Source organism: Mastigoproctus giganteus, chromosome 4 (assembly GCF_048544385.1).
Source record: "Mastigoproctus giganteus isolate SK-2022 chromosome 4, ASM4854438v1, whole genome shotgun sequence".
Taxonomy (NCBI): Eukaryota; Metazoa; Arthropoda; class Arachnida; order Uropygi; family Thelyphonidae; genus Mastigoproctus; species Mastigoproctus giganteus.
In genome coordinates, this window is record NC_143578.1 from 144609223 (window position 1) to 144624216 (window position 14994).

The 14994-nt window shown below is 36.9% G+C and overlaps 1 protein-coding gene across 7 annotated transcripts in view; it reads left to right on the forward strand.

Annotated features, from left to right (window-relative positions):
• Positions 1-14994, forward strand: part of LOC150087109 (protein O-linked-mannose beta-1,2-N-acetylglucosaminyltransferase 1-like) — a 637681-nt gene that overhangs the window by 322535 nt on the left and 300152 nt on the right. For all 7 annotated transcript variants that reach the window (XM_090372960.1, XM_090372959.1, XM_090372965.1 and 4 more), the window contains 2 exons: positions 753-849; positions 9132-9265. In XM_090372960.1, coding sequence (XP_090229086.1) covers positions 753-849; positions 9132-9265 — 231 coding nt within the window. The remainder of the gene's footprint in view (positions 1-752; positions 850-9131; positions 9266-14994) is intronic.

Below are 14994 nucleotides of genomic sequence, written 5' to 3' on the forward strand. Positions count from 1 at the left end.
ACAAGTACGAAACTGAAACATAATGTTTACTCCGAAGTAAACTTTATTCACAACCAAAATGCATTTTTTTTTTGGCTGATGCTGTATATGCTTGTTTTCTTGCATCATGTGCCTTTATTAATGCTAATGCTAAATGTCATAAGAGTAGGTTGTTTCTCCCCTCACCTTTTATCCATAACTGTAAATCTGTAATTAATGATAAAAATAATTACAATAAGTTTATCTGTATATATATATATATACACAAACAAGGCATAAAATAATGCACAGAACAAAACAAGTACGAAACTGAAACATAATGTTTACTCCGAAGTAAACTTTATTCACAACCAAAATGCATCTTAGATTTCTCGTTTGACTTCACGGTCAAAGACACTGGCTTTATTTTTGCAACGGAGTAAATAAAACAACATCAGAAAGAACTGGTTTGAGGATTGCTCACCAGCATTCCTGATAGACTGATGCTTCTGAGTGATTGGAAGCCTGGCATGACATGACAATGGATAAGAGAACCAATGATGGATAAGAAAATAAACAATGTTAAATATTGGACAGTGGATATGAGAATTGGTGGATTAGGAAGTAGGCAGATATAAAGGGCCTACTGTATTAGTTAAAGATATTGATTCACATCTGATTCTAATTGTGAAATTTTACTGAACTGTATTAATTTTAAAAAAATATTATGTGGAACTTCTTTCTACTTAAATCTTAAAAATGTTATGTAACATTAATATAAATTCTGTTTACAGTTTCTTCTTCTGGTTGTTTTAATGGTGACGGTAGTTATTAATATACTATTTATATTGGATACCAGCCGTAAATTACAGGAAGAAGTTCCATCTTCAGGTAAGTCAATTTTCAAATAGTGAATATGTTAAGTTGAATATTTTGAAGTCTTGCAAACTGCACTAATGTTAATTAATAAATTCAGTGTTTTGTTATGTTTGCTGAAGGACATTTTGATAACCCAGGTTGCTGTGTTATTAAAATTGATACTTCATTGCATTATAATACCAATGTTAATTTAAAATTTTTGAAGAAAAGGAATGTGGCTATTCTAAACTTACACCTAAATCTTGTGGCGGCTATGCAAAAAATAACAGCAGCTGCACAGTTGTCTTTACTTTTATTTTTTATTTTTTTGGTAAAGTTCAGAAATAGTGAAAAACTTAAAAAATTTTGTTCTCAGTTCTGATATTGTATAACAAGAGAAACAAAACAATTAGAAAAAGTAGCCTTTTCTTTAAAAAAAAAAAAGGGTAGTGCAGTGGGTGAACAAAAGGAAACAAATTCTCTAGAAAGTTCCCATGGTGATAGGTATTTCTTGCTGTTTGTGAATCCATAAAGAATTTTTTTTATATGGCTAAACTTTTCCAACTAAAAATAATGATGGAGAATTGAAAGTGAATTAAGATACTAGAGGAATACTAAAATTCACACTGATGTTAATTCTTATAGATATTTAAATTTATAGGATTTCCTGATTTATAAGCATGCACTAAGTGTGCCAGCTAGAGGGTTCCTTGATACTGTAGACTTTCAGAATAATGGCACCTTCGGGGATTCAAGATGCTATTTCAATTTTTTCCGTTATCTAGAAAGTTTTATTTTTAATATTTTTAATGCAAAAATAATGAGGCTAAATAAGAAATAGAAAGATTAAGAATAATTTTATTAATTGCACACAAAACATAAACATATTGACAATCCAATGTTATATTATGCCATTAATACACTCTTAGTTACTCTCATTCTATATTCTATTATAATATCAAGTTTGTCACTAAGCTTTAATGTTCTTTTTCTTTTCTTCTCTGTATGAGGTTATTAATATTAGGAGCCATAGGGAGGGGTTTTTATTTTAAAATCAGTGTAAAACAGCATATAATCCGTGATAGCAGTACAGAATTCACTTTTAAATTGGCAAATTTAAACAAATATATTGTAATTATGTGACACTGTTTTCTTTTATTTGGCACCGATCGCAATGTGCCATTAGCTCGAATGTTCTGTTATTTGGGGTGCCGTTATTTTGATAGTCTACTGTATATGGGAATTCAGCTTATGCAATTTTGCTCTTGTGCAAGCACCCTACTAGAAATTCCATTTTTGCAAGAGACCAAAGATAGGTTTTAATTAGTTTTAATTTTGAAGAAGAGAAGTTCCTCAAAATTAAAACTAATTAAAACCTATCTTTGGTCCAGAATGATAGATGAGAGACAGTGTTTCGTTACTGTAATCAGTGGTAGTGCTGTCAATTGTAAATGGCGCCTCCATAGCCAGGTGGGCAGGAGCAGCAGTGCATAGCACACGCTTCTTGATTAGACCGGGGTTCGAGCCCGTGACCACCAAATACGGAGGATGCGGGAAGGTCAGGGAATGACCACCGCATATCCCCGGAGCAATATGGCCTTAGTTGCTAATGCTCCTAAAATCCAAAATAACAACAACAACCACAATTGTAAATGAGATTATTAGTTAGCTCAACCTGACAGTGATCATGACATTTTGCTAAACAATGGCATAAAGTATATTTCATCTGGTTTTTAAAATGGTTGTATTGTATTTTGTTTCTTGTTAATGTTACAGCTAAATATATAAAATTTGAAGCAAAATAAAATAATTATATGTTGTTATTATTATTATTATAGTAAATAATTATAATTTAAATAAAAGCAATTTCTCTTGTCAAATAAATCTTTACATCTCTGATATATTTAGTTATTTTGATTTTAAATCCATTTTAGAATAAAGAAAAAATCTGAGTATTTCCTTTCTACATGTTATACCAGAAATTGTTTTTTTTTATAAATTAAAGTTAACTGTAATGGTGTGGGGGGGGGAGAAAAAAGAGAGGAAAAACATTGCAGATAGCAATTGAATTTAATGATTTATTGAATGTCAAGAAATTAGTCTCCATTTGTTCTTTCACTTATACAGATAATGCCACATATTATTAGAAATATGCTAATCATTCATTTAAAATTAAAATCTACATTACTTTCACTTCTATTTATAATTATCAATATTTGATATAGAAAACTTTGTGCTCAAAATCGTTTCAAATCTACCTTTAGTAGTCAGCATGTTAAACAGTTAAAATGAAACTTTCATTTATGATTTTGAAACTACCTATGTCCTTTGAAAAGCATATCTTTTGCATATATAACTTATTTAACAGAAAAATAAGATATATAAATTAACCACTGAACCTTTTGAATATTATTTTGTTTGTGTAATCAGGTTTTTATTTTTGGAAACTGCTGTTCTATATTTAGCCCTCCCAACAAATAGGATATGTCTGTTCAGGATAAAAATAAAGTGTTCCACAATTCATTTGCTTTATCTTAAACTTCATTTTCTGCCTCGTTTTATGGATAAAGCAGTGTATATTTTAGTGTATAAAGCTTGCATTGGTTTGAAAAGAGAATGCTACTCTGCATTATGTTTTTACTGTTTGGGTACACTGTTATCCTTCCTGTGATAGTGCTTGTTCTTATTCCCACTGTAGAAATAACCACTTCATCCATGATTTGACCTAAAGTTATTAATATTGTTTTTAATTGAATAACGTCACCAAGAAGGCAGATCTGCTATTTATTAAAAATGCAGAGGCACTGTTGTTACTGGTTTTGGAGCTATTTGGCTCCTTGTCAGACAAAGGTAGCCTCAGTTAGCAACCTTTTGTCAAATGGGTTGGTGAATAATTTTTTTACTATTTTGATGCAAGGTGCTCTGAAACAAAGAATCTCCTCTCCAGGATACACTGTTTCTTCGAAAAGATACACTTCACTCTGGAGCATTGAATCCATTTGAAAGCAGGAGCAGGCGCCTCCGTAGTTAGATGGGAAGGAGCAGCAGTGCGTAGCACACGCTTCTTGATTAGACCGGGGTTCAAGCCGGTCACCGCCAAATACGGAGGATGCGGAAAGGTCAGGGAATGACCACCACATATCCTGGAGCAATATGGCCTTAGTTGCTAATGCTCCTAAAAAAAAAAAAAAAAACCAAAAAAAAAAAAAAAGAAACCAGGAGCATTATTTGATAGGGAAAAAGAATACAACACTGTTTGGAGATCTAGTATTTAAAAGATATTTGTAATGTTGATTTTAGAAGTTATTGCATTCCTCTTTTTATTAAAAACTTTTCATCCAATCACATATCCCAAGCTCATGTAGGAACCACATTCTCTTGGCCATTTTGCAAAGAGGATTAATCTCTTTATGGATTAGTTTAAGTGTTACACATTCAACATGGTGCATTATGGCCTTATATACCAATAAGATACCAAAGAGATAAAACAACAAACAACATAAGTGTTAAGCCTTTTGCTATTGAAATGAATCCCATTGCAGAAAAATTTCTGAAATTCGAGACTTCTAATATACTTTTCACTATATTTTTTCACTCATGAAATATGAAAGTCATTAGCATTTGCATTAGTAGAGGCATACAATGCAAGAAAGCAAGCTAATGCAGCATCAGCCAAAAAAAACCAAAAAAAAAACCCTCCGATTTCATTCCTCCATTCGTTCAAAATGCCTGTCCAGCTTAGCCTTAAATTTATTTAGGCTATCAACTTCCACAACAAAAGATGGAAGTCTGTTCCACCAATCAACCAGATGCTGGGTAAAGGCAAACTTCTGCACATGTATTATACAACTGTCTTTCTTCAATTTGAATCTATACCCCCCTCAGGTTCTTAATCTGAGCAAGCGGAAGAATCCCATCAGCATTCAGCTTGCTCAACCCATTCAAGGCCTTATACACCTCAAACAGATCACCTTGCAGTTGCCTACTCTCCAGGCACTGCAATTTGCAGAACTTAAGCCTTTCTTGGTAAGAGCACCTCTTTATTCCCATCACCAATCTTGTTGCCCTTCTTTCTACTCGTTCTAGCAACTCTACATCCTTACTAAAATGGGGAATCCAGATCTGTACCCAGGTGTGGCCTGACCATTGCCTTGTACAACGGGATAATCACCTCCCTGTCCCTGCTAGCAAAATTCCTATATATCATTGACATGCCCTCTCTGGTAAACTGTCTGCACTGCTCAGAGAACTTCATATCTGACTGTTAAACTTCAGTTGCCACTTCTCAGTCCATTTGCCCAACTTATCTAGATCCATTTACAGTAGCATATTGTCTTTACTGTCATTAACAACCCTGCCAACTTTTGTATCATCTGCAAACTTTAAGCCTGATATACCCTCATCAATATCATTGATGAATACACAAAACAACATTGGGCTCAACACATTAATCCATGAAGAACAGTGTCCATTGATTACCACTCTCTGTTGTCTCCCACTTAACATCCCTTTATCTATTATAGTAACATGCCCTTAATGCCATACTGCTCCATTTTCTACAGCAATCTTCCATGTGCAACAGAATCAAAAGCTTTCTTGAAATCCAAATATATGATATAAACATTATTTTTGCATCCAGTTCCTTTGTAACCACATCATAGTATCCAATCAAATTGGTCAGACAAGATCTCCCTTTAACAAACCCATGCTATGTCTTAACTACTACTACAGTCTTGTCTAGATGATCCTGCAATGCTTCTTAACCAGTGACTCCATTATTTTCCCCGGAATACAAGTTAAACTTAACAGGTCTATAGTTACTTGTGTTACCTTTTGAACCCCCTTTGTGAATTTGGGATACATTTGCACACCTCCAGTACATGGGGACCTCCTCTGAGTCTAAGGAAGCTCTCATAATTATGGCATGGCTAATTGTTTGCTTATTACTTTGCTGCCTCCTTTAATATAACTTTAGCATTAGCATTAGTAGAGGCATATGATGCAAGAAAGCAAGCTTATGCAGCATCAGCCAAAAAAAAAAAAAAAAAAAAAAAACACACGCTCCCATTTCACCCCTCTGTTCATTCCAAGTACTTGTCCAGCTCAGCCTTAAATTTATTTAGGCTATCAACTTCCACAACAAAGGATGGAAGTCCGTTCCACCAACCAACCACCCGCTGGCTAAAGGCAAACTTCTGCACATCTATCCTACATCTGTCTTTCCTCAATTTGAATTTATGCCCTCTCAAATGATTATTCTGAGCAAGAGGAAGAATTCCATCAGCATTGAGCATGCTCAAGCCATTCAAGGCTTTATACACTCAATCAGATTGCCTCGCAGGTGCCTAGTCTCCAGACACTGTAATGTGCAAAATTTCAGCCTTTCTTCATAAGAGCAACCCTTTGTTCCATTCACTAATCTTGTTGCCCTTCTCTGTACTCGTTCCAGCAGCTCTACATCCTTCTTAAAATGAGGCCTCCAGACCAGTATACAGTACTCAAGGTGTGGCCTGACCATTGCTTTATATAAGGGGATAACCACCTCCTTATCCCTGCTAGAAAAATTCCTGTATATCATTGACAAGACACAATGAGCTACTCTTGCAGACCATCTGCACTGGTCAGAAAACTTCATATCTTGCCTGTACAATTACCCCCAGGTCCTTTTTGTTCTCTACCACTGTCAGTGTAGTACCACAGAGTTGATACGTCACTCTGGGGTTGCTGCTTCCCATATGTAGTACTTTACATTTGTCAATGTTAAACTTCATTTGGCACCTCTCAGCCCATCTGCTCAACTTTTCTAGATCCTGTTGCAGCAGCGTACTTTCATTTGGGTCCTTAACAACCCTGCCAACCTTCGTATCGTCTGCAAACTTGGACATTAAGCTTGATATACCATCATCAATATCATTTATAAATACAGAAAACAACAATGGACCCAATACTGAACCCAGAGGGACTCCACTAATAACATTAGTCCATGATGAGCAGTGTCCATTGATTACCACTCTGTCTTCTCCCACTCAACCATCCCTTTATCTATAGCAGCAATTTGCCTCCAATGCCACACTGTTCCAATTTGTGCAGCAGTCTTCCATGTGCAACAGTATCAAAAGCCTTTCTAAGATCCAGATATATGATATCAAAGTTATTCCCTGCATCCAGTTCATTTGTGACCACATCATAGTATCCAATCAAATTGGTCAGGCAAGACTTTCCCTTAACAAAACCATGCTGTGTCTGAGCTATAACTGAAGTCTTGTCTAGATGATCCTGCAGTGCTTCTTTAACCAGCGCCTCCATTAATTTTCCTGGAACAGAAGTTAAACTGACAGGTCTATAATTACTTGTGTTGCCCTTTGATCCTCTTTTGTGAATTGGGGTCACATTTGCACATCTCCAGTCCATGGGTACCGCCCCTGAGTCCAAGGAAGCTCTCATAATTATGGCTAAGGGTTTGCTTACTTCCTTTGCTGCATCCCTTAATATAACTGGATAGATCCCGTCCACCCCGGGTGCCTTTTTTATGTTTATCTTCAACAATTTCTCCTCCACTTTCCTCTCAGTTATTACAAAATCATCCAGCTCACTGCCAGAGTTTAACTCACCTCTGGCATTCCCCTCCCTCATAGGTGAATGTAGATGCAAAATACTCATTTAGTTTGTTAGCCACCTGAGCAGGATCAACAACAGTTGAACAATCAATATCCGTTGAACAATTAATATCCAGTGGACCAATCTTAATTTTTCCCTTTGCTTCTAGAGTTTACATAGGTAAAGAACTCTTTGTTGTTTTTCTTTGCATCCTTTACCAAGGATTTCTCATAATCTGCCTTTGCCTGCCTAAACTCCTTTGTGACTTGGTTACAGACCAACTTATATCTATCATAGGCTTCCATGTCACCCATTAATTTATATGTATCCCATGCATTTTTCTTCTCTGCCACATGTCTCATTAGTTCATATGACATCCATTTAGGCCTAAACCTTGAACAATATTTCTTAGTTGGTATGTAGAGCCTAGTAGCTTCGAAGATAAATTCTTTGAATGCTTCACATTTTGAATTTCCTGTTGGGTAACATCATCATTTGGTCCCACCGTACAGAATTTAAATACTGTCTCAGACCACCGTAGTCACCTTTACGAAAGCAAAAATCCTTCCCTTTACCCCTGATGGTAGTTACCTCTTTGTGTAAATCCCACTTCAGCACACTGTGATCACTGCCACCTAGTGGTTCCTTTATCTGCAGATTCTTAATGCATGAAGAATCACTACTGATAATCGGATCAAGAGTATTACTCCCTCTAGTTGCCTCCCGAACATGCTGATGTAGAAAACAATCATCCAATAAATCCACAAAAGCCTTGCTAGTGTGTGAGTGACCAACCCACAAATTCCAGTCAATATCTGGGAAATTAAAATCCCCCATTATAAGACTCTCTGATTTACTGGCCCACTCTATTTCCCTGTACAGTTCCTTATTATACTTATCAGAGTCATTAGGTTTATAACACACTTCTACTCTCAATTTTGATCTCCCAATGCTTATGTCACTATGTTGACTGGCTTCACTTCCTTGGATTTTGTGTGTTTCTTAACTAATAGTATAACCCCTCCTCCCTTCCTATCTTGTCTATCCTTCCTGTACATATTGTACTCCCCAAATTTCAGTTCTGCATTCCTTATATCTGTGTGACACCACATCTCTGATATCCCAACAATATCTGCCTTTGATGTTCTGAGCAATACCTCAAATTTATCAAATTTATTTTTCAAACTCCTAGCATTAGTGTACATGCAAGTATACCTGCACCTGTTCCTAGCCACCCTAACACAACCCATGTGTTTACGACTATTCTTAGCTACCCTAACACAACCCATGTGTTTACTTGTACCACAATGACTCCCAGCAGTCTCTGAAATACCCTGCATCTTGTTTTCCAGGCTGCTGCTCATTCCAATAGAAGCAGTGCAAGAATCATTTTAATTCCAAGCTCTGCCAGTGGCTACTATTAATCTATTAGTCCTTGTATCCCCCCAAGCTAGCATGATAGATCCCATCCAAATATTTCTATACTTGGAAGAAATATATGGAATGTGTGCGAGCTCAAGGCAATTATTTTGAAAGGGATAACTTGTAAGGTATGAAATATATCATTATATTTATTTTATTGCAACAGTCTCATTATTCAATAGCCACTGTTTAATAGTTTTACTCTCTTTAGCAGTCTTTTAACACTGGTTATTTTCAATTCAGATAAAATGAAAACTTGCTGAAGTAAGAAGATAATGTGTATTTAAATATTGCAGGAGATAATGGAGGATTGTCTGGCTCAGAAAGAAGACACAATAGCTTCAGATTACAGGAAAGCTTACCCAAAACATTAACCACTGAGGTCTTATCAAGTCAGTCAAAAGTATCTGTTTCTGTTGATGGCACAACGGTAATTTTTTGTTAACAGAGTTAATTATTTCATTGTCATCACACACATCACATTTATGTTGCTGTTACTTACATTTGAAATTATCCTATTTAAAAATTAGTACTCAATTTTTTACTAATTTGTTTTTGAAATATCTGACAACATTGAATTTCCAGAATTATTTTTTAATGAATACCCCCCCACCCCAAGTGTGAGAGCTATTAGAACCTATATTACTAAATATTGTGCATAGGCTGAATGTTGAGAAGATGAAAGAAGATACTTGTTGACATTAGACTTGAATTTCTGAAGATTGTAATTTTCAGGAAATATGTGTGAAGGGAGGTTGTTCCAGAAAACACAAGTTGAAGGATTAAATAAGAAAGAAGAAAAGTTGGTTCTGGGAGTTTGAAGTTGGACAGTAAAAGGATTCTGATTGGTTGCAGCATATCTTTGACTGGTTTGGAAGAGAGAGAGTGGGAATTATATAAGCTCAGAAGAACAGTGCCCACAAAAGCATCCATAGAAAATGCATGCAGCAGAAATAAAACTCTCTACGAGACAGAGTGGAGAGACTTTGTTACAGATGGGCGACTAATTAACCCAACTGCCCTTTTTTGAATGGAATCTAGAAGCCTGAGAGAGGTTTGGGGATACCAACCCCCAGATGTGGGAACAATATCCAATGGTAAGGCAGATTTGAGATTTTTACAGAGTGAGCAGCTGTTTGGAAAAAAAGTAACACTGAAAGTGAAAGAGAAAACCCAGTTTTGTCGAAGCAGAGAAAGCAATATACAAGCAATATAAAAGAAGCTTAAGGTCTGTTATTGACCATCTGGTTGTAAAGTGAGAGAGACACTACATTGTGAGGGGTGTGCGAATATTGAGAGATGCAGAATGTGGCACCAATACTTGCATGCACATGTAATTGTGCCTGGGAGGTCTAAAAGGAGAAATGAGCAGGATGATGGTATCAGGTTGGATGAACTGCAGTATATGGTCAGCCTTCTTCAAGATGAGTGTTAAAATTTTTATAAAAGTAGGATTAATCAAAAATTGAATGCACATGGAGATTGGAGTGCTGGTGAATTCTACAGTCATATTAAAGATGTGGTACCTGAGTCAGCTAACTTGGTTTTGCTTGGTTTTGCAAGAGAATTTAATAACAGTAAGGTGGAGTAGATGACAGGAGAAGCTGTTGAAGTCATCTCTAGCTTGGCTTAGCTCTGCAGTTTAAGGAGCTGAGCCAAGCTTTATATGCTTTGTTGACTTTACAAGCATTATTGGCTTGTCTCAAGACAGGAGGATCAGGAAAGGTATCAAGTTAAGTATTAAAGAGTGAGTGAAAAACATTTTACGGAAATGTTAGGAAGAATGTCAGAACAGAGTTTCTTCTGAGATTAACCACTTGTTGGGGTATAGTAGTTTGGCTCAGGCATGGAGGACCATTGGGCACATGAGAATATGAAGCCATAGGTCACATTTAGTGGCTCCACTACCTATGACAGCCTGGATGAAACATTTTAAAAATATTATAACAGAAGACGGGAAGGAATACATAGAGGAAAATACAGGTGGTGATCCGAGGGTGGATTTTGGAAGATTGGGTGTAAGATGCCCAATCTTCCAAAATCTTAAGATGCCCAATCTTAGCAAGGGCACAGAATGGGAAGACAGCTAGCTCAGGAGGAGGAGTGCCCACGGAGTTATGGAAGTGTGGCAGTGTCCAGCTGATAAGGATAATAACGAGAATGTCAAATTAGGTTTTAGAAGGAGATGCAACTCCTTATGATTGGTTCTTATCATATGTAATTTTATCTTTAAGAAGGGCAATAAAAATGATCCTTCAAATTACAGCAGCATTAATGTGATGGCCTCCATGAGTAGGTTATTGAATAAAATTATAACTACGAGGTTAGGGAAGAGTGTTGCTTTCTGTGTGTCAGAAGAACAGGCTGGCTTTACTGTCAGAAAGTCCTGTATTAATAATATTTTCACCTTAAAGCAGATCATAGAAAAAAGAATTGCCAAAGGGCAGGAAACACATTTGGTCTTTGTGAAGCTTGAAAAGGTCTATGATTCAATTCCTATTAGCAGACTTGGGATCGATGTGGAGGATGAATGTGAGTGAATTGATCATCAATTTAATTAAGAAATGTATAGAAGTTGCAGAATAGCCGTTAAGTGTGGGGCACTGGTATCAGCTGAGTTTGTAACATCCAAAGGCTTGTGACAAGGATGTGGGGTCACTGATCCTGTTTAAGATTTATCTATAGATCTTAAACAGGATCCCCACACTCCACATGCAGTACTAGCACATTTGAACATTACATGTGGGCTGTGACAGTCAAGATTGGAGACAGTGTGATCCATTCACTATTATTTGGCGATCAAGTGATAATTGTTCAGGATCAGGATGACATTGACTTCATGATGAGTAAGTTGCTTGTTGTTTACACCATGGGAGGTCTTAAAGTTAATTTTACAAAGAAAGGTATTTGATGATTGGTGGAGGAGGTAGAAATTTGGACCTCTAAATTGGCAAAGTCAAGGCAGCATATCAATTCAAATATTTTGGGTTTGTTATTCATAAGTCAGGAATGTGTGAAAAAGATGTAGATGGTCGATCGCATTACCTTAGCCCACACTGTTATTTGGGAACTTAGTGGTATGTGTTGTGGAGTCGAGACAGTTGATAGGAAATGAAGATGATGATACCCCAATAGTAGAGATCATTTTGTTGTTGTGACGCCTCCGTAGCCAGGTGGGAAGGAGCAACAGTGCGCAGCACACGCTTCTTGATTAGAGCGGGGTTCGAGCCCGTCACCACCAAATATGGAGGATGCGGAAAGGTCAGGGAATGACCACCACATATTCCGGAGCAATATGGCCTTAGTTGCTAATGCTCCTTAAAAAAAAACAAAAAAAACAACAATCATTTTGTTGTATGTTACAAAAGGATGGGCGTTGAGTGTGAGGCAGAAGAGTCATATAATAGCTGTGAAAGTGGATGGTTTACAGTGAAGTATGTGTGTGTCTCACCTTCAAAGAGTTTGGAATGGAGAGGTTGAATTTGTGAGAAAATGTGGTGGATCTGAGGTGTCACTGAGGTGTGATCACTTGGAGTGACCGATCTTTTTAGTGGTATGGGCATGCCCAACAGATGACCCAGAAGTGATGGCCTAAGAGTGATGATTTGGTCACTTCTGGGAAGATGGAAAGGGGACACCCTTGACTAGCGTGGAGAGGAGTAGTGAAGGCGATGCTTGCCAGATGGTTGTATGAGGGTTCCTGGGACAACTGTTTACAATGGAGAAGTAAATTGCAAAGCAACTGGTAAGCAGTGGAGATGCCCTCAAAAGGAGGGGGGGGAAAGAGGAAGCAATATTTGTGGTATGCTTTGCCAAGAGAAATTAGAAGTCAGGGTAATCCCTAATGGAGATGTAATCTTGTCTGGAAATCTGAGGTGTCATCAATGATAAGCATAGAAGCAGAAGGATCCTTTTTGTGAGATATAAGACAGGACTGGGTTTCAGAAGAATTGAAATCAACCAAGTTATCTTTTCCCCCACAGGAAAATTACCTAGAAACTATTTAAGGAATTGGTAGTGAGTATATTTGAGAAGTTGAAGCTGTTTGTGCAGGGAAAGGTTTCTCAAACTGGAAGGTGGAATGCAGTGTTGTATCATCAGCAAAACTATGGATTGGATAGTCAGTGGAAGGAGGTCATTAATATACAAGAGGCAAAGAGTGGGAGAAAGAATTGAATCTTGGGAGAAGTTAGCATTAGTGGAGAAGTTAGAAAAGAGAGCTGTTTACTATCACCCTTAGTGAATGGTTAGAGAGAAAACTGGATACCCAATTACAAAAAAACAGTTGGTAATCCATAAGCCAAACAAGGTCAGAAGCTTTTGAAATGTCAAAAGCAACTGCTTGAGTTTCACCAAACTTTTCTATTGAATTTGTCTATATCCGGTATATCACCAGTGGATTGACACTAGCGGACCCCATACTAGCAATCATTGATTACAAGGGAGGCTTCTAGATAGTTCAGGAATTAATTATCAGGAATTATCAGGTTAAAGGATTTGGCCATTACTTTAGAAAGAGTAGAAATGCAATGAGCCAATAATTTGATTAGAAGGATTTGTCATCCTTTTTAGGAATTGGCTGGATATGAGCAAATTTCCAAGGCAAAATGGAAAACACCAGTGGAATAAGAAATTTGTAAGAAGGTAAAACAGAACAGGAGTAAGCCCAGGAGTACAAGTTTTGAGAACAAGTGGAGAAATATCATCAGAATATGGTGTTTTCTTGGCATCAAGACTGTTTAAAATTCTTTTGACAGAGGACCAGAGGAGGAATTGAATGGAATGTGCTAAGAATAGGAGGTGGTTTACCAAGATCATCAATACACAAGTTATAAGTAAAGTACGGTGCTTGCAGCTCAGCTGTATCTTTAGCTGAGGTGTCAATGGCACTGCCTGGTTTTGACAGAGGTAGAAATAGAGATGGACAAAAGTTGTGGCCAGTAGTTTTGACAAGAGACCAGAATGCTCAACTATCATTTGGACAAGAAGCATGTTTCTACTCTTAGCTGGCTCAAAACCTACTTTGGACTGATTAATAACTGTTTTACAATTGTTATGAGCTTTGGTGTAGGCAGAAAATTAAGCTGGAGATTGGAAGCAAGCAAATTCTGATATGCAACATTCTTATCTTGAACAGCCTTAGCACATTTATTGGAAAAAAACAAGGTTTTGATGAAGGATGAGATTTTATGATAAGGTGTGGATAAAGGAGTTTGTAATTACTAGCAACCTCACACAGATCATTTACTTATCAGAATACCAAACAATCCTAACCACACAGACAAATAATCTTTATATATTTAAGAATAATGTCACTGACTTGATCTGAGCAAACATTGACATCAGAAAATCTAAAACAGTAATCCAACCAAGGAAAAGAATAATATAATAGAAAAAGCAGATCATCCCATTTTGCTTGTATTGCCAAACAATATGTTGCTGATAAAAGAATGGCTCCATTGGAGAAGAGACCATGAGGTTGTGATATGAGATGCCTAGAGGACCACTCACCATGACTGTGTACTTGGAAGAGTTGTTTGTGAAAAATATTTAAAGATTGTTTGTCTGTGTGGTTAGGATTGTTTGGTATTCTGATAAGTAAATGATCTGTGTGTAAAACAATCTGTGTGAGGTCGCTAGTAATTACAAACTTCTCAGCATCTTGACCAGCTGGGTTTTTGTGACTAGAAAATTGAAGCTAGCTCTAGCTGTAAACATTAAAATCAAAAAGGAAAATTATCTCATCGTTAGGAAAGTTGGACTGGAGAAAGTAGAGTTTTGAACAGAGGAAGTCAAAGAGTTCCAAGTGATTAGCAGATTTGGGAGAACGATAGAGGCAACAGATGAATTTTACTGAATGGGGTAGAAAGATTTTAAGCCAAAAGAGATCAAAGAGAGAAGATTCCAAATTACTAAGTCTCTGACAGGGGATATCAGAGTGGACATATGCACAAGTACCACCTTTGAAGTCAAAGGAATTGTACAATGAATAATTAGGACAACTGAAATGAGCAGTGGTTGAATCAACTGATAATTGGGGATTCTGTTAGAAAACGTATGTGGGACTTGACAGACTGTAAGTGGAAATGGGCATCATTGAGATTGTACTGAGATAATGTATATTTGTGAAATGAATGAGGAAGCATTTTGGAGGTTTAG